Source organism: Fringilla coelebs, assembly GCF_963513975.1.
Source record: "Fringilla coelebs genome assembly, chromosome: 6".
NCBI classification, from domain to species: domain Eukaryota; kingdom Metazoa; phylum Chordata; class Aves; order Passeriformes; family Fringillidae; genus Fringilla; species Fringilla coelebs.
In genome coordinates this window covers 2,896,751-2,919,383 of record NC_140034.1, presented here as the reverse complement: position 1 = coordinate 2,919,383, position 22,633 = coordinate 2,896,751, and the positions used below count along the sequence as shown (strand labels likewise).

The 22,633-nt window shown below is 44.0% G+C and overlaps 1 protein-coding gene across 2 annotated transcripts in view; it reads left to right on the top strand.

Moving 5' to 3' along the window:
* The window catches only part of DDHD1 (DDHD domain containing 1), a 65,180-nt gene that overhangs the window by 19,286 nt on the left and 23,261 nt on the right, over window positions 1-22,633 (top strand). For both annotated transcript variants that reach the window (XM_084207735.1, XM_084207736.1), the window contains 4 exons: window positions 6,481-6,609; window positions 8,558-8,705; window positions 20,172-20,278; window positions 20,562-20,668. In XM_084207735.1, coding sequence (XP_084063861.1) covers window positions 6,481-6,609; window positions 8,558-8,705; window positions 20,172-20,278; window positions 20,562-20,668 — 491 coding nt within the window. The remainder of the gene's footprint in view (window positions 1-6,480; window positions 6,610-8,557; window positions 8,706-20,171; window positions 20,279-20,561; window positions 20,669-22,633) is intronic.

Here is a 22,633-nt window from a genome sequence, read left to right as displayed (position 1 = left end):
TTCCAAGAAAAAGCATCCTAAAGCTTAGATGAGAAGTAGAAGTGTTGTGAGTCCTAGAGAGAAGTAGATGCTCCTAGTGTCATGCAGTAATTCTTATTAGAACTGTTTGTGGCTGATGAAAACTGTCAACATTTGTTTCTTGCACTCTTTGGTGTGATTTGGCTTTTTCAATAAAATTAAAGGGATTTTTTTTAGGATTGCAGCAGGCCTGGGATGAGATTAATTCTGTCAGAGAAGGAACGGAGGGTTCCTTCCAGATAATGTTTTGTTTGCTGCTTTCTTTTGGATAAAAATCTTTAATTTTAACTTATAATTCATTTTTGCTGCAGCTTTGGAATGGAATGAGTCCCTGGCCATGGGCTGGGAAAGGGGAAGCTGTGTGGATTATAGCTGAGCTGCAGAAAACAGCCCTGACCTTTGCAGCAGCTGATGTCCTGCACATTTATTTCAGAAAGTGGGGGGAGATCTTACAGGAGCCATTAATGATTGCAGAAGGCTCCAAAGTTCTTGTCACTGGGCTCTCTCTGCCTCCACTAAAGCCAGGAGTGATTAAACTTTCACTGACTTCTAAAACCTTTAATTTAAAATGGAAATGCACGTGGTAGGAGTTGTTCTTGTCATACCTTGTGTTCTTGTAGCTCCTGGGGATGTTGTGAACTCTTGAGAATTTATTTTGACATGCATAAATGTTTGCTTTTTGACTTCCTTTAATTATTTTTTATGTGTTTGGGTCTAAATGGAAAATGCCAGAAATCAAAATGTTTTGCAGTAAACATTTTCCTGCCTCTTCTCACACAAGGAACCCAAGTCTGTTAAAGGTGAATCTGTGTAATTCAAGCACTAAGAAAGGACTTCTGCCTTTTGTTTTGTAAATTGAAATTCTAAAATTATGTTGTGCATTTTTTACCTCTCAAATCGTGCTCAGTTGTGGTGATGAATGTGCTCAAATTTAAAAAAAAATTGAAATTAGGTGGTTGTGTGACAAATAGTGACAGTGATGAATTGAGAGGTGGTGAAGTACAATGTATAAATGACAGCAATGTGAGACGTTTTTAATTAAAAGCAAATGCCTCTTAAAAAAAAAAATATATATAGAAGAAAAGATTTTTAAATCTACAGGTTTATGTACCAGAAACTGAGATTCATTTCAGAAGGAACAACAGCAGCCAACTTATGTTCTCAGCTCCCTGTACCATGTGTCAGGCTTTTGTGTGGCACCTGCTGCTTGCAAGACAGATTAATTTAAAAATCCTTGGGGGAAAAAAAGAAGGCAGGAGAGGTTTTGAGACAGTCTGTATCCCTCCTCTGGTCTCTATCCTGCCTTTGTCCTTGGAGGCAGTGTCAGCCCTGAGCACTTCAGAGATGCTTTTCCCTGGATTGATTTTGACTTGAGCACCATCAGACTCTGGGGAGAAAAGATCCACCCTGTGCTTTGCTCTTGGCAGCTGGATGAAAGCATCAAGCAGAGAAGCAGGTATTTAGCTAAAAAAGGTGTTTAATTGTGAGCAGTTGGGCCCAGGAGGTGCTCAGCTCCTCAGGCTGGGAGGATGATTCCATGTGCACATCCCTGCCATGAGCACAGAACCGTGCAGGGTTTCTGCTCCTCTCTTATTCTCCATCTCCTTGACTCAGGATGAGCCAAAAGCCTCATTGAGATCAGGTTCTGCAAGGCTTTAGGAATATCTGTTCTGTGTTTTAAGGTTCATTTTTCAGATTTCAGTTTTTTAGGAGGATTTTTTTCCTTCAGGGTTCATCTCTCTTGGTGAAACTGGAGTTTGTGTGATAGCAACCACTGATTTCTTCAGCTGAAAGAAATCCTGTCCTGATCCCATCTTCCATCTCCAGCAGGGCTGAGCTTTTCACACACTCACACTGTAGGTGTCTGTCTTGCTGGGTGTTCCTGAAAAATATTTCATTTCTAAGTTCTGGCTACAAAAGGACCCAAAATTTGGCCTCATCTGCAAGGACTTGGCCTTTAATCCCTGACTAAAATCCCAGAAGGGCTTGGGCTGGAAAGGACCTTAAATCCCATCTCAGTCCACACCTCCCACTGTCCCAGGCTGCTCCAAGCCCCAATGTCCAACCTGGCTTTGGACACTTCCAGGGATCCAGGGACAGCCACAGCTTCTCTGGGCAACCTCAGAGCCTCCCCACCCTGAATAAGGAATTTCTTCCTTAAATCTAATCTAAATCTCTCTCCCTTTAGTTTAAAACCCTTCCTTCTTGTCCTCTCTCTATCTCCCCATGTAAGAAATTGTTCTCCCTCTTTTAAAATCCCCTCCAAGTTCTTGGAGGCTGCTGCAAGGTTTCCCCAAAGCCTTCTCTTCTCCAGAAAAGTGCAGGGGTTTTCTGCAGAGCTTTTCTGCATCTGGGGAAGATGCAGCTGCAGAGAGATGTCTGTGGGAATGCAGTCAGTGCCAGGGAAGGGAACAAATCCATGGAAAGTCAGGGCCAGAGGGAGATTTCTGTCCCTGTGGATTTATGGCAGAGATGTCCTGGACAGTCACATCTCAGTGAGGCTCAGCACCATCCCAGCCTGGTACCCTGGAGAAACCCTTCAGGTGTGGAATTTGTGCTCCTGGAGGATGCAGAGGGATGAGCAAGAAGAGATTCCCCTGTGCCTGTCCTGCTGCCTCATCTGAATTCTGCACCTGGGCTCCCTCAGCCAGGCTGTGACACGCCCTGGTGGCTCCCTGACACCTGGGACACCCCCAGCTGCCACTCTGAGCCCCTCTGGAGCTTCACAGGACAGTCCTTCTGTCAATCCTGTCCTCTCCTCATCCTCAGGAAACATCACTTTCCCTTCCTCAGGCTCAGCTTCAAACCAGCAATGTCAGTCTGTAAAATCCCATGCCTGTAAAGCACACTTGGAATATTTTTTTTTTAGGATGTTTCTTTTCAGACTGCTGTCAAATCCTCCCCAAAGACACATTTTTGTGTTGCCTGTCTCACTGTGAACACCCCCTGGGGCTGTCAGCAGCAGAAGCTGCTCTTGGTTGAACTCTCAAGGGTTTTAATAATCTCTTCACTGTCAAATAATCACAGGATCAAATCCCAGAAATATTTAGGTTGGAAGGGACCTTAAAGCCCATCTCATTCCAGCCTCCTGCCATGGGCAGGGACACCTCCCACTAGTCCAGGTTGCTCCAAGCCCCATCCAGCCTGAGGCAAAAGGTTTGTGGACATCACATCCAGGCTTTGAGGATGAACAGACATCACAGGGTTTATAGAAATTAAAAAAAAAAGGCAAAAATGCTCCAAAGCAAAGCAGGGAATGTGTTGGTAAGCAAAACTTACTGAGAGAATCAAAATGAATGTAAATATGTCAATAAAAATTGCAAAATGTCTTACCTTACTGGCAAATTGTAGATTTTCTGGAAGGCTTTGTCCATATCCCTCTTCTGGTTCCTGCCACTTCTAAAAAAAACCCTGATATTTTGTGGCTAAAGGAAAATTGGGAAGCAAGGACCAAGACATGAATGTTTTGTAGAAAGAAAGAGTTCCAAGAGTTTCCAAGTGCTGTAAGAAATTGATCTGAGCTTGAGTAGATCTGCTGAAGGTCCCTGCCACTTTCAGGTGGTGTTTTGTTAACACTACACCAAATTTTTGAGGCTGTCTTTTGAAAAAGTGCTACTAAATATGCAGAGAAATGGTGCTGAATATTCCCCAGAATCCCAGAGTGGTTTGGGTTAGAAGAGACCTTAAACCTCACCCAGTGCCACCCCTGCCATGGTAGGGACACCTTCCACCATCCAGCCTGGCCTTGGGCACTGCCAGGGATCCAGGGGCAGCCACAGCTTCTCTGGGCACCCTGTGCCAGGGCCTGCCACCCTCACAGGGAAGAATTTCTGCCCAATATCCAACCTAAACCTACTCTTTTCCAGTTAAAAGCCATTCTCTGTGTCCTGTCCCTCCATCCCTTGTCCCCAGCCCCTTTAGGCACTGCCAGGGGCTCTGTGTCAAGTTTTATCTTCTTTTTTCCCCTAGGATCAGGATTAAATGCTCAAGATGATATTTCTTGTTGGGACTCAGATATTTATTAGTCCCTATCTCTGTTACAATCTCACAAACCCTGAGTTCTGCAGCACTTCACTCTAACAAACTAAAAATGGAGCCCCATCTCTCTCTCGACAAGGCCTTTTAAGGATAAACTTAAGAATTAAGTGTCCAATTAATTTAGGTGTCCAATTAAGAAATGACACCTCAATTATTTTCACTTTTAACCCAATAACCAACAACCATGGCTGCAATGGGGACTTTTTTATCCAATTACACAAAACCACCCAAACCCATGGAGAAGGAGGTGAAGTAGAAGGAGCAGCCTCCACCCTGAAACCTCCATCTTGCTTTATACCTATTACCATATTCTAAAGCCTTAAACTCTTAAGCTTTCCACCCTGTGATATCACACACTTCTATCCAAACCCTACACCCACAATCCCAGTTCTGTCATTCCATTCTGGAAGCTTCTCCAGGGCCTCAGGTCAGTGCAGTGTTCTCTGGGGGGTCAGAGCCTGTCAGCACAGAAAGGCTGAAATTCTCAGCAATTCCCAGGGTTCCAACCTTGGAGCTCTCCCTGATCCTTTTCTTCTCCAGCCTGAGCCCCCCCAGCTCTCTGCTGGTGACATTTCTCTGGATGCAGCCCAGGGACACATTTGGCCTGCAGACACACATGGCTGGCTCCTGATGATCTTCTCATCCAGCAGCACCCCCAAATCCTCCTCCTTGGGGCTGCTCTCAATCCCATTATCCCTCCAGCCTGAATTTGTGCTTGGCATTGCCCTGACCCAGGTGTAGAACCTCACACTTGGCCCTGCTGAACTTCATTTGAAATACTTCAGTGCTTCCACATCTTGTTGATGTTGATGTTCCTTCCACATCCATGAACAGCATAAAAGTGAGGAATTTGTTCTTCCCAGGTGGGAATCATTAATGCAGGGTAGGGAAAAGCTACTTGTTCCTTTATGTTCCTTCCAGTAGAGAGGGTGGACTTGATTCCAGAAGGAATTTGAGGATCACTCCCCCACAAACTGCAGGTTTTCCAGAGATTCAGCCACGTCTCTTCCTCTTCTTTTTTTTGGATGTTGAACACAACACCCTCCAAATGCATCAAACTTCCCCCTCTCCTCTGCCAGCTTCCCCAGGATCATCCTCTCAGAGAGATTTTGCAGAGTGCAGATGGAACAATTCCTGTATGGACAGACCATCTCTGCTCTTCAAAGTCAGGCTTATTTCTTTCTTCTTCCTGCTCTGCCAGTGTAAAACAACGATGTAATTCCAGTTATTTTGGTGAATCAGTTGTTTACCACAACACAAGGGCTAATCCTCTCTTAATCCCCGTGTTCCTTACAGATTTTGTTTAGTTTTTCATCAGTCTGTGTCAAGTCTGTCTGCTTTGGCAAAGAAATAAAAAATTTTGCTGGAGGAAGGTCACAACATCTGGCTGAGCCTGGATCATTTGTGCTGTAGCAGAGTCAAAATTGGAAATTGTGATGGCTCAGGCTTTCTCAGAATGTTTTTAGAAGAGTATAAAATATTCATTTGGGTGATTCAAGGAGGAGACAGGTTAAAGCTCTTCTTGCTATGGAAAAAAAACAACCCCAAAACAGCTCCTCTGGGTGTTTTCCATGACTTTGGACTTCCCAGCAAGAGCAGTGACAGATAAATCACCATTTCCTTGGTCACAGGGCTATTGCTGTTGTCAGCTCTGCAAATTCTGTGCACCCCACGTTTGAAGAGACCTCAGCAGCTAACTTTGGTGAAATCCAAATTATTGTGGCACTGCTTGGCTCCTGCAAGCTCCAAGCCTGAGATGATTTTGATTTGCATCACAAGGTGCCTGTTGTTTAATCCTGACAGTCAGGCTGTGTGTCATGAGGTCGGGCTCAGAGCTCAATCAGTTCCAAATCTGGAAAAACACAATCAGTGCACAGAAAAAAACCCCAACCACCAGAGCTCTTTAGTGGCTTTTCAAAGAGCTACATTCTGTTCTGTGCCAGAAATTGCCCATTCAGAGACTCATTGAGCTGCATTTCCAGCTCTGAGGTATTTCTGAAAGGGGAGAAATGCAAGGGAGCCTTGGGAGTCTCTGTGTTAGAGCAGAGCAGCTGTCATGGGAGAGGGCTGAAATTCCACTTTTTAGTGGTGAAAATACCTGGGGCAGCCACCTGCTCATCACAGCCACCTCTAGTGCTTCAGCATCCATTCCCCTGTCTCCTTTAAGGGAATATTTTGGGTATTTCCCACCCCAAAATGAGGGTGGGAGGGGAATTTTGTCAAGTGTCCTCCCAGGTGGTCTTCAAACTGCTGCTTGTTCTGCTCAGGTTAAACCCAGCTGTAAAAATTCCTCAAGGTAAGAAATAACACCAATTTAAGCATTTTAACCTGTGTGAAAATCACCCTTCTTTCTCTCTTTGTTTGGTTTTTTTTTTTCCCCTCTTCCCCACCTAAATTCAATTTATTTATTCCTTTTTGCTGCAGCCATTCATAGTCTAAAGCTGAGCCGTAACCACGTGGACTGGCACAGCGTGGATGAAGTGTATCTGTACAGTGATGCCACAACATCCAAAATTGCAAGGACTGTCACACAAAAGTTGGGGTTTTCCAAAGGTAAATCTTCCCCAGACTTTGTAAAGAATGTTGTAAATTTGAATTTGAATTTTGTTGCTTTAACTCCAAAAGGATATTTCAGGTTTTAATATGAGTAGCCCACTTTGGCCATTGCATTTTTTTTTACTTTATATGAGTATTTAGAGTCCTTAGCTTGTGTAAATAATTGTGTAATAACTAGATGTGAATATTTTTAAATTTTATTCTATTTGGATGTGAATATTTTTAAATTTTATTTTATTTACATTACATATTTGATTTATTATATTTTAATTTTATGCCATATTTTGATGGATTTGGATACAGCAGTTAGCACTACATAACAAATCCATGAAAATATTACAGTGGCAGAGTCCAGAAGCTAAAATTAGAATTAAATTAGAATTCAATGTAAAATTAGGATTATTCCTTTAATAATAGAAGGATTACAATTCCTTTTGCAACCTTAATTTTAGTGCTAGGTATTTAGATATTGTGATGCATTCCTTAAATATATGACCATACCTTCCCTCTCCCCAGCTTCATCCAGCCTTTTTTCTGTTCATATAACAGAAGTATGAACTGACAGGAAAGGGCATTTAGACAGAAATTATTTCCAGTAGAAATTCAGACTTGTTAAAACTCAACACTCCCAGTCAGGCAGCAAAGCTGTGATGGTTGGAAGAGAAGGGGGAGTCTCTCAAGGAAAAGCAAATTATTGCCAGCCTAGAAAATGGGAATTTGTCCTGTGCAGGACACCAGAACATGCACATCTGGTTTGTTCCTTGAAGAGACAAGGTCAGGTCACAGGTCTGCCTTTATTCTGCATCCTCTGCCCTGTAATTAATGCCCTCTTACCCCACAGGACTCCTGGATGAACACTTAATTAATGTTTCCTAAAAAAATAATATCAGTCAGTGCTTCAGTTCCAGAAGAAATGAATTAATTTATCCAGAACACCTTTGAGATCATGTGTAATAAATAATGAGATCTGTCCCAAACAATTTGTGGGGGAGGAATATCAAAGAGAAGCTCACTTGGTAAACAAAACCTATCCTGGCTAAAAAATGCCCTCAGTGGGTTTGGGGTGTTTTCCTCCTCTTCAAAACCAAAATAAGCTGTTAGTTCAGTATTTGAGGCCAGCACTGGTGCCTGGTGTGGTGCCCTGAGTGTCACTAGAGGGGGATGGAGGCACATTGTGCCCATGGGTTTGTCAGCACAGCAGGGAGAAAATGCCCACATTTACCCTGGGGAACTGGGTTTGGGTTTGGTCACTGAGCTGAGGAACAAAGCAGGAATTTCAGGTTGGATTAGCTCTAAATAATGCAATTTTTCCCTATCAAAATGAGAAATTTTAAAGGGTTCAACCAGCTCTTTTAATTGGGGTGGATCAAGGGACAACACTTAATCACTTATGTGGCCAGGTGATCCTTCCATGCTGTGGGAGTAAGGTGGAGACAGCAGGAATTTCATTGATTGAGACACCCAGGAGAAGGGTTCTGTGCTGTAAAAGTGGGTGCACAGGTACACAGCTGTTTTCTGAAGAGCTGTTCTTCAAAACATGCCTGAAATTAATTCCCTTTGCAGTGGAAATGCCTATTGATATCACCTGGCTGCTCAAATCTTTCAGGGCTTTAAAAGTGTCCATATTTAGAAATAAAGGCACTTTTATTATGGTAGAATGTACTTAATTGGAGGGGGTTTTATTTGCCATCAGGTGCAGAACCCTGGAATTCCTTGGTTTGTGATAAGGCAGAATGTTAGCTTTAAAATCAATCTCTTTGGGATGTCTTTGTACTATACACACTCACATATTTCAAAAGAGATGCTAATCCTTTAATTTTATGATTCTCTATTATATAATCTGATTTTCAACATGTTGGCCTGAGAAAAGCCAATCTTCTGTCAGCAGAGGAGAGCACTTCACCTGGCAGAGTGTCACTGATGTGGGATAATGTTCTTTCTGCAGCTTCAAGCAGTGGGACAAGGCTACACAGAGGCTATGTAGAAGAAGCCACGTTAGAAGACAAGCCACCCCAGACCAGCCACATTGTGTTTGTTGTGCATGGCATTGGGCAGAAAATGGACCAAGGAAGGATCATCAAAAACACAGCCATGTGAGTGCTTTGGAGTGTTTGAGGCAGCCTTCATGTGAGTGACAGCAGAGCCTTTGGTCTGGGCTGAATCTTTGCCTGTTTTCCTTCTCCTCCTCTTCTCCTGAGTCATCATCCTTTGTGTTGTGGGTACACTGGTTTTTAGGTTAATTGGGATGTGTGGATTTAGGGAGAGCAGCTGTGAGCCAGAAGAGCAAAGATTTATTCTGATTTTATCACCAGATAAAATCAGAATAAATCAGCTTGTCACCATTTCCCCAAAAGTCACCAGCTTGTGACTTTTGGGGAAATTGTGAAGAGGATGTAGCCTCAAGTTGTACCAGGGGAGATTCAGCTTGGACATCAGCAGGAATTTCTCCATGAAATGGTTGTTGAGCATTGGAAGGGGCTGCCCAGGGAGGTTTGTATTTGCTGGGAATGTCCCAGCCAAGGCAGGAATGATGAATCTGACTCCATGTTCTCAGAAGGCTCATTTATTACTTTATGATACTATATTATATTAAAGAATGCTGTATTATACTATACTAAAGAATATAGGAAAGCTATTTACTCAATGCTAAAAAAGTAATAATAAAAACTTGTGACTCTTTCCAGAGCCCCAACACAGTTTGGCCCTGGTTGGCCAAAGAGTGAAAACAACTCCCAGCAGAATGCAATGGAACAATCACCTGTGGGTGAACAATCTCCAAACTCATTCCACATGAGCACAGCACAGGAGAAGCAAATCAGACAATTATTGTTTTCCTTTTCTCTGAGGCTCCTCAGCTTCCCAGGAGAACAATCCTGGGCGAAGGGATTATTTCAGAGAATGTGAATGGCACACAGGGAGGTTGGGAGTCCCCATCCCAGGAGGTGTCCAAGGAGGTGGCACTCAGTGCTCTGGGCTGGTGACAAGGTGGGGGTTGGACTTGCTGACCCTGGAGGTCTTTTCCAGCCTGAAGGATTCTGTGTGAAATCCTGGCTGCTGTGGTTGGTGGCTTTGCTGAGCAGGGAGAGATTTCTCATTTGGGGAATGCTGTTCCTCAGTGGTACCTGGGTGAATTCAGTGTGCAACAGCTGAGAAGGAACTGAGCAGAACATTTTTGATTAAGTGGTATGGGAAAGTTAATTTTGGAGTGGAATCTCTCAGAGCTGGGTGTTGGGATGGTGGGCAAGCAAATTGCATCCTGTAAAAGAAGGGGAAAGGGGAGACACAGGAATGTTGTCATTCCTAGCAGGACAGAAGCCCTCCATGAATGAAGCTGTTGCTGTGAGACTGCTCATGGAGTTCTGTGCACAGAGCCTGGCTGAAAAGCAAAATGTGACCAAAAAGGCTGTGGAATCTCCTCACTGAATGTCTTTTGGTTTGCAGATGGCTCTTGGGATTGATGTTTCTCAGAGCTGTGGCTGCTCCATTCCTAGCAGTGTTCAGGGCCAAGTTGGGGCCCTGGTTTAGAGGGTGGCATCCTCCTTCATGCCAGGGGTTCATGATCTCTGAGTCCTTTCCAACCCAAAGCAATCTGTGATTTTATGCACCTGAAAAGATGGCTTTGAATCTTAGAAAAATGATCAAGTCCTGATGGCAGCTGTGTGGAGGGCAAGGTGGCACTGAGGAATCCCTCATTAGCTGGAAGAGGAGGCTAAAAAGGCATTAATTACAGATCTGGATGGTTCACTAGGTGTGTCCTAAATAGCTCCAGGTTCCCTCAGCACTGACAAACCCAGTGGCTCCTTTGGGAAGAGCTGGGATTGCTGGGATTTTGTGGTGGGAGCTTTGTCACCCTCCCTTTGTCACTCTGGGTCAGTGCCTGTGTGCTCTGTGCCATCGTGTCATCAGCCTCTTGTGTCCCCACAGCTCTTGGTGCCACTCCAGCCTCATCTGGGGTGCCAGGGTAAACCTTTTGATGTCACTTGTGTGTCATTTGTCACCTCAAAGCACCAACCTGCAGCTCCCCACCCCCTTTCCTGCCACTTCACTGCTCTGTTAATCACTTTATTTAAGAGCCAGCAATCCAAAGCTGAGAGAAGAAGGATCCACAGCCCTTGGCTCAAAGTTAGTCACCAAAATAAATGTAAAAACTTCCATTTTTGTGGGATGGAATTACACAGAATGCAGATAGCCTCAGTATAAGCTGCTGTTTTAACAGTGACCAGAAATAAAACTTCAGTCTTGGAATCATTAAATTTTTCTGCTTTATCTTTCTCCCTCCTCCATTTTCCATAGATACAGGGGTTAGATGGGTGGATTAACTTCAGCTCAGGTCACAGTGCAGAAATGTTCATTCCATAAGTCCTGCTCTAATTGGCAGCACAGCATATGAAATTCTTTCTCAAAAAGGGACACAAGACTTTATGTGCTTCAGTAAATCTCACTCAAGTCCTCAAGAAATACCAGACAGCATTGCATAGCCTTTTAAAATGCTAATTATTGGCATAAATTGTGCATGCTGCACAAAATTTGCAAATTAAAACATCATTTTAGATTGAAGTATCTCTTTTTTTTCTTTTCCTTTTTTCCTTTTTTTTTTTTTTTTTCAAATAACAACTTAAAACTTATCAGTGAGGAGCATCCCATATGTTGCAGGGAGAGATTTCAGAAGGAATGTCTGCCAAGCTCTCCACTTTCTGTTAGCACCTTTATCCATGATATTTGTGTGCTGTTTGGGGTGGTTTTTAACATGTTTTTCCATTAGGGAAACACTGGTACCTTTTGAAAAAGAAAATTAATAAGGAAAAGTATTTTTTGACCGTTCACTTTTTCAAATCAAAACTAAGGAGAAAAGATGTCAGTGGGGGTTTTTTTTGCCTTTTAAATGCACATTTTTTAGTAGAAAACCTGCAGCTGGACCCCACCAGAGCTCATTTGACACATTCTGTCTTCAGGTTACCACCTTGAGAAGAAGCTGGTGCAGCTCCCAGGATGCTGCTGCATCATTAGGCAGATCCTGCTGGTTACAGAGCTGCAAACAGAGCCCTTGTCCAGGGAAATTCCAAATTACCAGTGCTAATTTCATTAAGGACTGGAGCTCAACCTCCTCATTAGCCTGGCTGGATGCTGTGGTTGCAAGGTGTCCTGTGAGTAGGTAAATGGAAAAGATGCATCTTAGGGATGCTTGGATGAGCAGGTCTGTGGTGGATGTGACATAATTTTGTTTCTTCTCTGTGTAGTTAAACACATTTATTATCTAAATGTAGCACAGCAGCTGGTGCAACAAGCTGCTCCTGTCAGCACTGATATTCCCTGGGAGCTTGTCTGGGAAGAGACAATCCCTCCTCCAGGCTGGAACAGAGATTCAGCTGCCCCAGCAGGAGCTCTGAGCTGTGTTGGTGCCACAGGGATAGTTCTTTAAGGGAGAAGGCTTTATAATCTGTATTTCTGCCTAATACAAAGCAGGGTGTTATGGCAGAATGTACTTAATTGGAGGGGTGTCATGGGTTGACCCTGGCACAGTGCCAGCGCCCCCATGAAAGGTGGATTTCCAAAATGGTTACCGTGAGATGTGACCCAGGAACAGAACAAAACAGGCTCCAACTTGGGAATGGAGGGAAAAAAAAAACAACATTTTATTAATCTACATAGACACAAAAGGGGAAAAGGGAAAAAACTACACACAACAATCCACAATGGAACATCTTCAAAAAACACTTCTCCTCCCCCCACCTCTCCAACAAACAAATCCCCTCTAACACATCAATTCTCAGTCCAATACCCTCCTTCACACACACTCTCCCCAGTTCATCAGGAGAGAGGAGTCTTCCTCTCACACCATGGGCCTCCCCAGGAAAACACTGCAAAGTCCCCAGTGCTTCCATGTCACACACTGCAGCCGCCCGAAGAAAATCTGTAGTGGTGACCATCTTCCTTCCATGTCCAGCGCTCTCACCACTGTCCATGGATCCAAACTGCTCCTTAGGTCCTTTTAAGAATGCTTTGCCCAGTTCCAAGAAGTGGCCGCCTCTCACCATTTGGGACACCTGTCCCCCCCATATTCTCTCCCCTGGGGCCTGGGGCTCTCAGGAACAGAGATCCTTCGCTGGAGGCAGAGGGCTCCACCACACCCTCCCCCTCAGTCTCTGTTCTCTCCGCTTCTCCTCGCGGCCTTGTCACTCCTGGCTTCTAGCCAACCGCCTCCCCCAAGGAGCAGTCTCTGTATTATCAGAAGAACTTGGTTTCGCCCGTGTCTGTGTAAGAGAAAAGTCCAGCCAAAGCCACTCCAATCATCTCCTCCACCTAGGGCACTCTCATCTGCAAGCATTCCTTCACCTAGTCAAACTTCTTCTTCTTTCCCATCCTCTTTCCCCTCTCACTCCTCAGCTGAGGAGGATCAGTGTTTTTACAGCTTCCAGAAAATTCAAAAAAAGGTTAAAAGCTCGGCCCAGTCTGCTGGCAGCTGGGCACCTGCGGCCCCCCCCACTTTCTCCTCCTGGCTGTGCTCCCAGTACAAAATAACAAATTTCCAGCCTGCACAGTCTCTATCATTCTCTCTCCCAGGGGGGCTGCCCAAACCATCCCAGGACTCCTCCAACCCTGCACCTTGCCGGAGCTCCGGCCTCCCTTCTTAGGCCGCATGGCCTCCCCTCCCCCGCCCAGACGCAGCTGGGCAGGGGAGAGGTCCGAGCAACTCACCGGCCGGACTCCAAAGAGGAAGGTCTTCTCTAAATCCTCTGCTTTTTAACCCACTGAGTGTGTTCTCGGAGGCGTACCCAAGTCATCAGTGGCCACACCAAATGCCAATTTCACATCTGGCCACTGATTGGTTTGACCATAACTTTCCAAAAAAAAAACCTCACTTCCGGGTCAAACCATGACAAGGGGGTTTTATTTGCCATCAGAATCCTGGAATTCCTTGGTTTGTGATAAGGCAGAGTGTTGGCTTTAAAATAAATGTCTTTGGGATGGTTTGTGCTGTACACACTCACATATTGGTATTTGGAATGTATTTTTTTCCCATGGAAGTTGATCTGTTGTTTTATTGAATTTGTGGGTGAATGGGAGGGAGAGATGCTGTTGCACATTTTGAGTGTTGGTTCTACCACCCAAAGCCATGAAGAAGAAGGTGAAGAGGAAGGTAAAGAAGGACTAGCTTCTGTCTTTAAACTTAAACTTTAAACTTCTGTCTTGTTTTATGTATATTACTGTATTCTAAAACTTTAAACTCTGAGTTTTTCACCTTGTGATATTACACACTTCTATTCAAACTACACACTCATCATTTTAGTGCTGGTAATTAATTTAGGAAGCTTCTCCACAGCCTCAGGTCAGTGCAGTGTTCTCTTGGGGGTCAGGGCCTGTCAGCACAGAAAGTCTGAAATTCTCAGCATCCAGGACTCCAATATCTGAGTGTAATTTAGAATCATGGAATGGTTTGGGTTGGAAAGGAGCTTAAAACTCATCTCATTTCTTTGGCAGGGACACCTTCCACTGTCCCAGGCTGCTCCAAGCCCTGTCCAGCCTGGCCTTGGGCACTGCCTGGGATCCAGGGGCAGCCACAGCTGCTCTGGCAATTCCAGCCCAGCTAGGAATTCCCAAATATCTCCCATTCCTCCCTGCCCTCTGGCAGTGGGAGCCATTCCCTGTTGTCCCTCCACCCCTTGTCCCCAGTCCCTCTCCAGCTCTCCCTTCAATGTCACATTTATGTTACCCCAGAGCCTTCTCTTCTCCAGGGGTGCAGTCCCAGCTCTCCCAGCCTTTCCTCTCAGGAGAGCTGCTCCATCCCTCTGATCATCTTGGTGGCCTCCTCTGCCCATCCAGAAATGTTCTTCTCCATGTCCCCAACCTCCTTTGCAAAGCTCCTTTTGTTTCACCTGACCCAGGTGAGGGTCAGACCTTTCACCTGCCTTAGGCAGGGTTCAAACCTTTAGGCTGGATTAAATTTCATCAGCTCCTGTGCTTGGGGAAGGAGTGAAGTGACCCTGCTGTGCTTTTCCAGAGCAGCTGCAGGGTTGTGTCACTTCTGGGCTGCTCCCAGCCTGGAGCTGGGCTCTGCCTCTGTCTGAATCTCCTGTTTGGACTCCAAAATCACATTTGTCTGTGCTGCTCTTCACAGCCCAAAAATTGCTGGCTGCACAAGCACCAGCATCTTGGCCTAATCACCAATTACATTTTTATTGCAAGTCCCATTAGAAAGCATTTTAATTGTGGATTATCATTAGGATAATTACTTTGGAATAGCTATTTTGGTCCATTTCCATTGCCATGCAAGCCCGGGCAGAGCCTCTCAGAAGCCTTTCACTGCATTAATGTGTGCTGCTGGAATCTCAAATGAAGATTTTCCTGTAAAATCTTCTCTATCATTTTAGCTCTTCAGGTATTTGGTAGCTTTATGTTCCATTTAAATCCTTGCATTGCATTAAATGCACATTAAATGCTTGTTTTTCATCCTTTGGTGCAGGTTTTAATTCTGAATTAAGCACCCAGCTGGTAAATATTGGCTTACAGGTTTCAACTTGAGCCTGTCTTGCAAGAGAAGTTCAGGCCAAGAGGTAAAAGGTGACAGTTGGGGCATGAAATACTTTTGGAGCAGTTTGTTTTGTGTATTTTATTACCCAACACGTGGCTGGCTGTTGGGCAGGAGCTGCAGCAGCCTGCTCAGGATTTGGGTGTAACCCCAGGGCTGTTCCCATTCCCAGCCTCCCTCCATCCCCTGTTTCTGCCCTTTCCCTGCCCACTCCATCCCAGCTGGATCACTCCAGTTGTGTAAAAAAAAGTGGGATTGCATCTGGAGGATGGGAGTGGGTGGTGTGAGCTGGCAGTGCTCTGTCCCTGCAGGGCAAGGTCCTTTGGAGGAGAGTCTGGAGCACTTGGATCTCCCAGGATTGTCCCAGGATCCTGTGATCAACCAACAAAGCAGCTTCAGTGCCTCTGATGGTGCAAAATTCATTTATTCTTCAAAGGGATGGAGTGGGAATCCCGGTTGTGCTTCCTTTGTTTGCATCCTGGAGTTTCCATCTCTCCTCTGGAGCAGGATGAGTCTGTGTGTGTCATGGAGCAGCAATTTTCACAGCAGTTTGTTTTCTGGGAGCAGCAGTGGCAGAACATGCCTTGAGTCTTGAGTTGCTCTTTGAAACCTGCCTGTAGGGAGAGTGGAGTTGGCATTTCTGCAGCTGAGCTTTGGGGAACAGCCTCTCCCTCCCATTTCCTCATCTCTCAGCATTGCTCCATTTTCACTGCTCACTTCAGCTTAGCAAACTGAGCCCAGGCCAGCCCTGGATTTCCTCAATAAAGTGAAATTATTTCCTCAAGGAGGCAATGAGTGCTGCCCTCCCTTTGAGGGAGCTCCAGGGGGGTGAGAGCATTTGGGGAATGGTTTAGAGCATCATTCCCCAGTTCTGTGACCAAAATCCAGCAATGGATCCACATGGCTTTGCAGGGAATAGTCCGAGTTGAGGTGGTTTTTTTTTCAGGAATCATCCCACAGCTCTGTCTCTTGGAATCAGGGTGATGGAGTAAAGAGCTGTGACTTTAAACTGACACAAAGGGAAGGTTTAGATGAGATATTAGGAAGAAATTGCTCACTGTGAGGATGGGGAGGCCCTGGAACTGAGGAAGAGGTTGCCCAGGTGGCTGCCCCTGGATCCCTGGAGTGTCCAAGGCCAGGCTGGACAGGGCTTGGAGCACCCTGGGATGGTGGAAGGGTCCCTGCCATGGGAGGAAGAGGAGCTGGATGAGCTTTAAGGTCCCTGCTGACCCAAACCATTCTGGAATTCTGTGATTTTATGGAATCAGGAGTTCAGAGTAAGAAGCAGGCACGTTTAAGGCTTAAAGATCATTCCCTGTTTCTCTCATGGATCATCTGACTGAGCAAAGTCTGCAAAGATAACTTAAAATTAAAATGAATAGTTTCTTCAAGCTTTCAGGCATTTTGCTCTGTTAACATCAGCATCATTCTGCAAAATTTAGGAAGCAGCTGAAGCTAACCCAGTTTACAACTCCCCTGTTTTTCATGGAGTATTTGTAAATCCTACACAGAGTTAGTAGCATGAGATTAAAAACAACCCCTCAGTAATAATTCTAAATATGTTAACATACCTCTGCAATATCCTCAATTTAAGCAAGGATGTATATCTGTCAAAATATGGGTTTGTTATTTATTATTTTAATCAGGGAAAGGCAGCCAGGCACATTTTATTCATGGTGTATCTCAGAGTACCTATTTTCAGGCCATTACTTCTTGCATGGAAAGTAGCAATATGTCAGAATTCTTTCTAAGGTGTGCATTGCATCTGTGCATGAGTGGGTTTTCTTCTTAGAAAAACCATAAATTAGAGTTGTTTCCTTGTGTTTCAATGCACAGCTTCAAGTAATTGTTGCTCTGGGGTCACTATTTCAACATGCATTTTATCAGGTGAATTCTCTGCCTGTTTAGATGAGGATTTATGACTTCAGTTGGTGTTAATTTAACAAGTGAGTAGAGGGATTTACCATCTAATAAAATTTTTTAAAGAAATTTATTTTGAAGAGCCAGAAGAAGAAGAAAAAAATAATAATAACCTCATCTTTATAGCAGAACAGATGAGCAGGGGGTTTGCACGTGTCTGTAGCTGCATTGCCTGGAAATTACACCAAATTTTCTTCAGAATTTCTGTCAAACTGCTGATCAGAATCAGTGGGGGATGTGGTACAGTGCCACTGGATATGTTGCACTGGGAATTTCAATGATTCCTGGGAGCAGGAGATGGATGCTGGGAGATAATTAGAGGGTGTCAGTGCAGCTCTGACAGCCTGAGACACCCGTGGGGTGACAGGTGACAAAAATGGCATGAAAGAGCTTTTGTGCACTTGGACCAGGATGAGGTACAAGGAGGTCTAAGGAAAAAACCTTTCCTTAGAGTTTGGAGTTTGGTTTTCTCCTGGAGCTGAGTGGTTCTGTTTGGGCAGGATTATTCCAGCAGGAGAAAATTATTCCAGGAGAGAAAATTATTTCAGGGAGAGCTCAGAGCCCAAAGGGGCTCCAGGAGAGCTGGAGAGGGACTGGGGACAAGGGATGGAGGGACAGGACACAGGGAATGGCTCCCAGTGCCAGAGGGCAGGGATGGGTGGGAGATTGGGAATTCCTGGCTGGGCTGGAATTGCCAGATTTGCTGTGGCTGCCCCTGGATCCCTGGCAGTTCCAAGGCCAGGCTGGATGGGTTTGGAGCAGCCTGGGACAGTGGGAGGTGTCCCTGCCATGGCAGGGGTGGAACTGGATGATTTTTCAGATCCCTTCCAACCCAAACCCTTCTGGGATTTCACAAATTTGGGGCTGTTGTGCTGGACCACAGCTGTAAATTCAGCCTTTACATTTCCAAAATTCTGGATGAGGACACAAAGCCAGCTCAGGTTTTAGAAGGAGAGACCTGAAGCTTTTCCCAAAAGGTTTGGCAGAATTGCAAGGCCACATTATTTTCTCCAAATTCCTGTTTCCTGCTTTGACTTCTATTTAAAAAAACTCTCTGAGTCAGTTGGTGAACAGCTTTAATAAGAACTGGACCCTTTCAAACAGCAAAAAGCTGTATAGTTGTTGTATTTAAAGGTTTAGAGATGTCTAATAGCTGTTCCTCCACAATATTTCCAGCTTCTACTAATAATAATAAATAATGTGGATGGTTTTTCCTGCTCTAATAGATACAGGTTATTTACCATTTCCTTCACCTCAAGGAGTAGTTGTGGTGTAAAATTTTGTGCTTTGTTCAGAAAATATTTCTATGCTTTTAATCTTAGCAGCTTTAATTTGCTGCTTGGCTAATTTCCTCCTAAATTTTACTGTTTCTGAATTCCTCTTTGCTGGTGTCAAGCTTTAACCCCAACCTGCAGCTGCAGTGGGATGGGGAGGAAAACTGGGAAAAGGTAAAACCCATGGGTTGAGAGGAGAACTGTAGTATAATAATGATAATGATAATGATAATGATGATGATGATGATGATGATGATGATGATGATGATAATAATAATAATAATAATAATAATAATAATAATAATAATAATAATAATAATAATAATATCCAGAAATAAGTCTGGGTCTGGCCATATTCCCCCTCAGCTTCTTGTGCAGCTCCTTGTTGGCAGAGCATGAGACACTGAAAAAAAATCTCTGATTTAGGGGGAGCACAACCAAAACAACCCAAATATCAACATTATCCTCATCCTAAAATCCAAATCAAGCTGTACCAGCTACCAGGAAGGAAATTAACTTTATCCCAGTCAAAACCACTTCCTTCATGCACAGAAAGTGAAGCTGACTTAGCAATACCAAGGAGCTGTGGGCATTTTCAAAAATCTCCTTTATTTTGCTCACTCAGAGACTCCAGGAATGTTCAGCTATTCACTGGAATTTTATCTTCTTTATAATCTTGGATTTCCATGCTGCAGTTGGACTCTCACATGTCCTGTTGTGTGTGGGGGTGACAGGGAGGGTTTTGTCCCTGGCCAGGATGGTTCAGCTCAGTCTTTAAATCAACCCTGATTTAAACAGATCCTCCTGCTGAATTTTTTTTTTCCCCTTATCATGGGAAGGATATTCTGCTTTATTTAAACCTTTGCCATCTCTTTGGACAAGAATCCAGGACATTAGAAGTGCAATCACACCAGGCTTTAAAAATAGAGATGCTGAGCAGTTGCATTTCTTGGCTGTTTGCACAGGCCTGCAGTGACAGCTTTGGAAGAAAGGATGTGCAGGATGCTACTTCCCTTGTTCCTTTTTTTTCTCCCTTTCCCTCCTTTTTTCCTTCCCCTGTTTTGTTTTTCCTTTCCCCTTTTTCCTTCCCCTGTTTTTTTTCCTTTCCCCTTTTTTACTTTCCCTGCTTTTTTTCCTTTCCCTTTTTTCCTTCCCCCCTTTTCTTCTCCCTTTTTTCCTCACCTTCCCTTTTTTCCTTCCCCCTTTGTTCCTCATTTCCCCCTTTTTTCCCTTCCCCCTTTTTTCCTTTTCTCCCCCAAGTTTTTCTCATCCCTTCAGAGAGGTGCAGCAATGTTCATGTTCAGATATGCTGTAAAAATGAAAAGTCTTTTAAAAGCCTCTCCATCTGCTCCTGCAAGTTAAAGCACTCACAAGTGATCCTGTTTCTCACCCTTGCAGCTCTCAAGCCTTCCAATTCAGTATGTAAAATTAAAATTAAAATGTGGCTTGAAAGAGCAGAGTTTAAAGAGTTTTCTTTGTGTTTAAAAGCACTGAGTTGTCTTCCTTCCCCACTGATCAAATGGTTGATTTCAGTGGATTCTAGATTTCAAAGCAGAGGTGAAATTCTTCATTTTCTATTTTCTGTTTTTCTAATTCTTTTCTAATTTTCTAATCCTTACCTTTCCCATTCAGCCCCAAACCCACCAGAATTAACAGGAACCTTTGAATTGAATTTATGTGGATTATGTTATCCTGTGATACATTCAGACTCTTTTGAGCGTGCAATACACAGAATTTTTTTCATTATATGAGAGTTTAAGCATTTCATTAAAAAACCTTGAAATTGAGGGAATGACAAGAGTAGTCTGTACAGGAAAACATTCATTTCTTTGTTGTAGGATGCGAGATACAGCAAGAAAAGTGGAAGAAAAGTATTTTTCCAACCTTGCAACCCACGTGGAATTCCTTCCAGTGGAGTGGAGATCAAAGCTGACCCTCGATGGAGGTACAGGACTCTGTTCTTCTGCTGTTCCAGCAGCTGCAGAATTCTCCCCAGAAATCTCATCTGTGCTCTCTGCTTGTGCTTTTCCTTTGGTTTTGTTTGCACAACTTGGAACATTTCCATCCCTGCCAGTGCCCAGGGCCGGGTTGGACGCTGGGGCTCAGATGGTGGAAGGTGTCCCTGCCCATGAATGATCTTTAAGGTCCCTTCCAACCCAAACCATCTCATTATTCTGTTTTATCATTCTCCTGGATGTAATTTAATTCCCTTTTTTTTCTTTTCCCAGACACTGTGGACTCCATAACTCCGGATAAAGTGCGGGGTTTGAGGGACATGCTCAACAGCAGTGCCATGGACATCATGTACTACACCAGCCCTCTCTACAGGGATGAGGTGAGTGAGGAAAACTGGCTTTTATGTAAATTCACTAGAGCAGGGCATAGAGGCTGAAAAAATCTGGATTTGGGAATGTCAGGGAGGTTCCCCTCTAAGGAAAACCTTTGTAAAAGGTGTTTACACTTTGTAGGTGTGTAGGAAAATAAAAGGGGAAGGAGAAGAGATAACTGTAGAAAATGTTTTGGGGTTTTTTTTGTTTTTTTCCAAACCATTGACTTTCATACCCTTCCCTACCTTCTCAGAACAGAGTTATCCATATGGGATTTTTGGATAGCTCAGGATTGCCCAGCACATGGAGCAGCTGAAGCAATTCCTGTCCCAGGTGTTGGTAGTGATTTATCCTGACCTGTCTCACTTCTCCTGAAGAACAGAGGAGAAGAAAGACAGCAAAAAGTACAATCCATGTCATTTATTCACAGCAGAAATGTCTTAAATAGTTCTGTACAAACAGCTAAGAAACAGGAAGGGGTTTTTAATGTTGTTGTTCCTAATTTCTGCATATCTAAGTGTCCATAGAGCTGAGGTGCTTTTTACCTCAGACAAAATCCTTGGGTATTTGTCACTTCATTCCTGCTGTTTCTGAGGACAGAGGGGATGGCAAACATGCCCACTCTGAATGCATTTGTGTGCACTTGCCTTGCAGGGACACCAAAATGATCCCCAGTTACTCAGTTTATTAGGGGGCTGGGTGCTCCCATCCCACCTTGAGCCATCTGTGTAGCTCTTGAGTGACCCCATTAACCAGAGGAGAAAAGCCAGGAATATCATCATCAATTCTAGTGGTCTGTAAATAATGATAAGCCTTGAATAAATGATAATAACCTGGATAAATTAAGTAGCCCATAAATCATGGACAGTGCTTCACCCCTTGGGGGTTCCCACTTACTGGAAAAGCCCTGTGGGGTTGTTTTAAGGTGAATTTCTGTAGGAATTGTAGCTTTTTTCTGTCTTGGCCGTGTTATGTATGGAGTTGTGTTAATCCTTTTGCAGCCTTGGTGCCCTGAGCATGGTTAGTCTGGGGTAAGGTGAGACTTTTAAGTCTTACCTGGATGTTTAATGTCAAATGAGGTGTGTTTAAGTCCTTTAGACTGGCAACACAATTTTCAAACCAAAATCTGTACATCCCTTCCTGCTCAGTAATGCAGAATTCATTGATCAGGGCCCTCCACTGTCTCTCAGGTTTCCCTGCCTGTTGTGTACCTGAAGCCAACAGAAATTTTTGTGGCAAGCCATGGAAATTTCTCTGGCAGCTTGAAAACAGATGTTTTTTTAACTGCATTAGAGGCTTGGCATGTCTGTGGACATCTTATGGGAAATGGATTAGTGAGTAAAGTTCAGGTGTACTGGCCAGCAGAGCATGAAAATTTAATTCATTGCTCAGTAGAATTGCAGTTTTACAGGTTTATCATCATCCCCTGGGTGTGAGAACTGACACAGAAGGAAGGTACTTAGATCTGATTATAAAATACCAAGTTGGTTTTATTCATCAAATCAAATTAATTTTCTTGAAATGTCTGCAGCAGTACACTCAAATTACTCTTCCTTATCCCATTTTATTTTCTGTGACCTAACTGTGCAGAGTTTAACACAGCAGTGTCAGATGGAGCATTCTTCTGGATGGTTTTCCCACCTTCAGTGTGTTTTTCTTGTGGCACTTTGCTCCTTCCAGCTCAGAAATGAGCCTTGAGGATTCACACATGGCTCAGAATTCGTGTCTCTGCTCACTGCTTTATCACCCCAACATAATTCTTTGTGTACCCTGGGCACTCCCAGTGCTTTCCACCCAGAAATCCTCAAAGGATCTCTAAAGGGGATTATTTTATTAAACTTTCCTTTGGGAAATAAATTTCCTCTGGGAAATAAACTGAGGAATGTGGTGAAGAGTGAAGCTGCCATTCAGCTGTTGGCTCTCAGAATCCCAGCCTGGTTTGGGTTGGAAGGGATCTGAAAAATCATCTCATT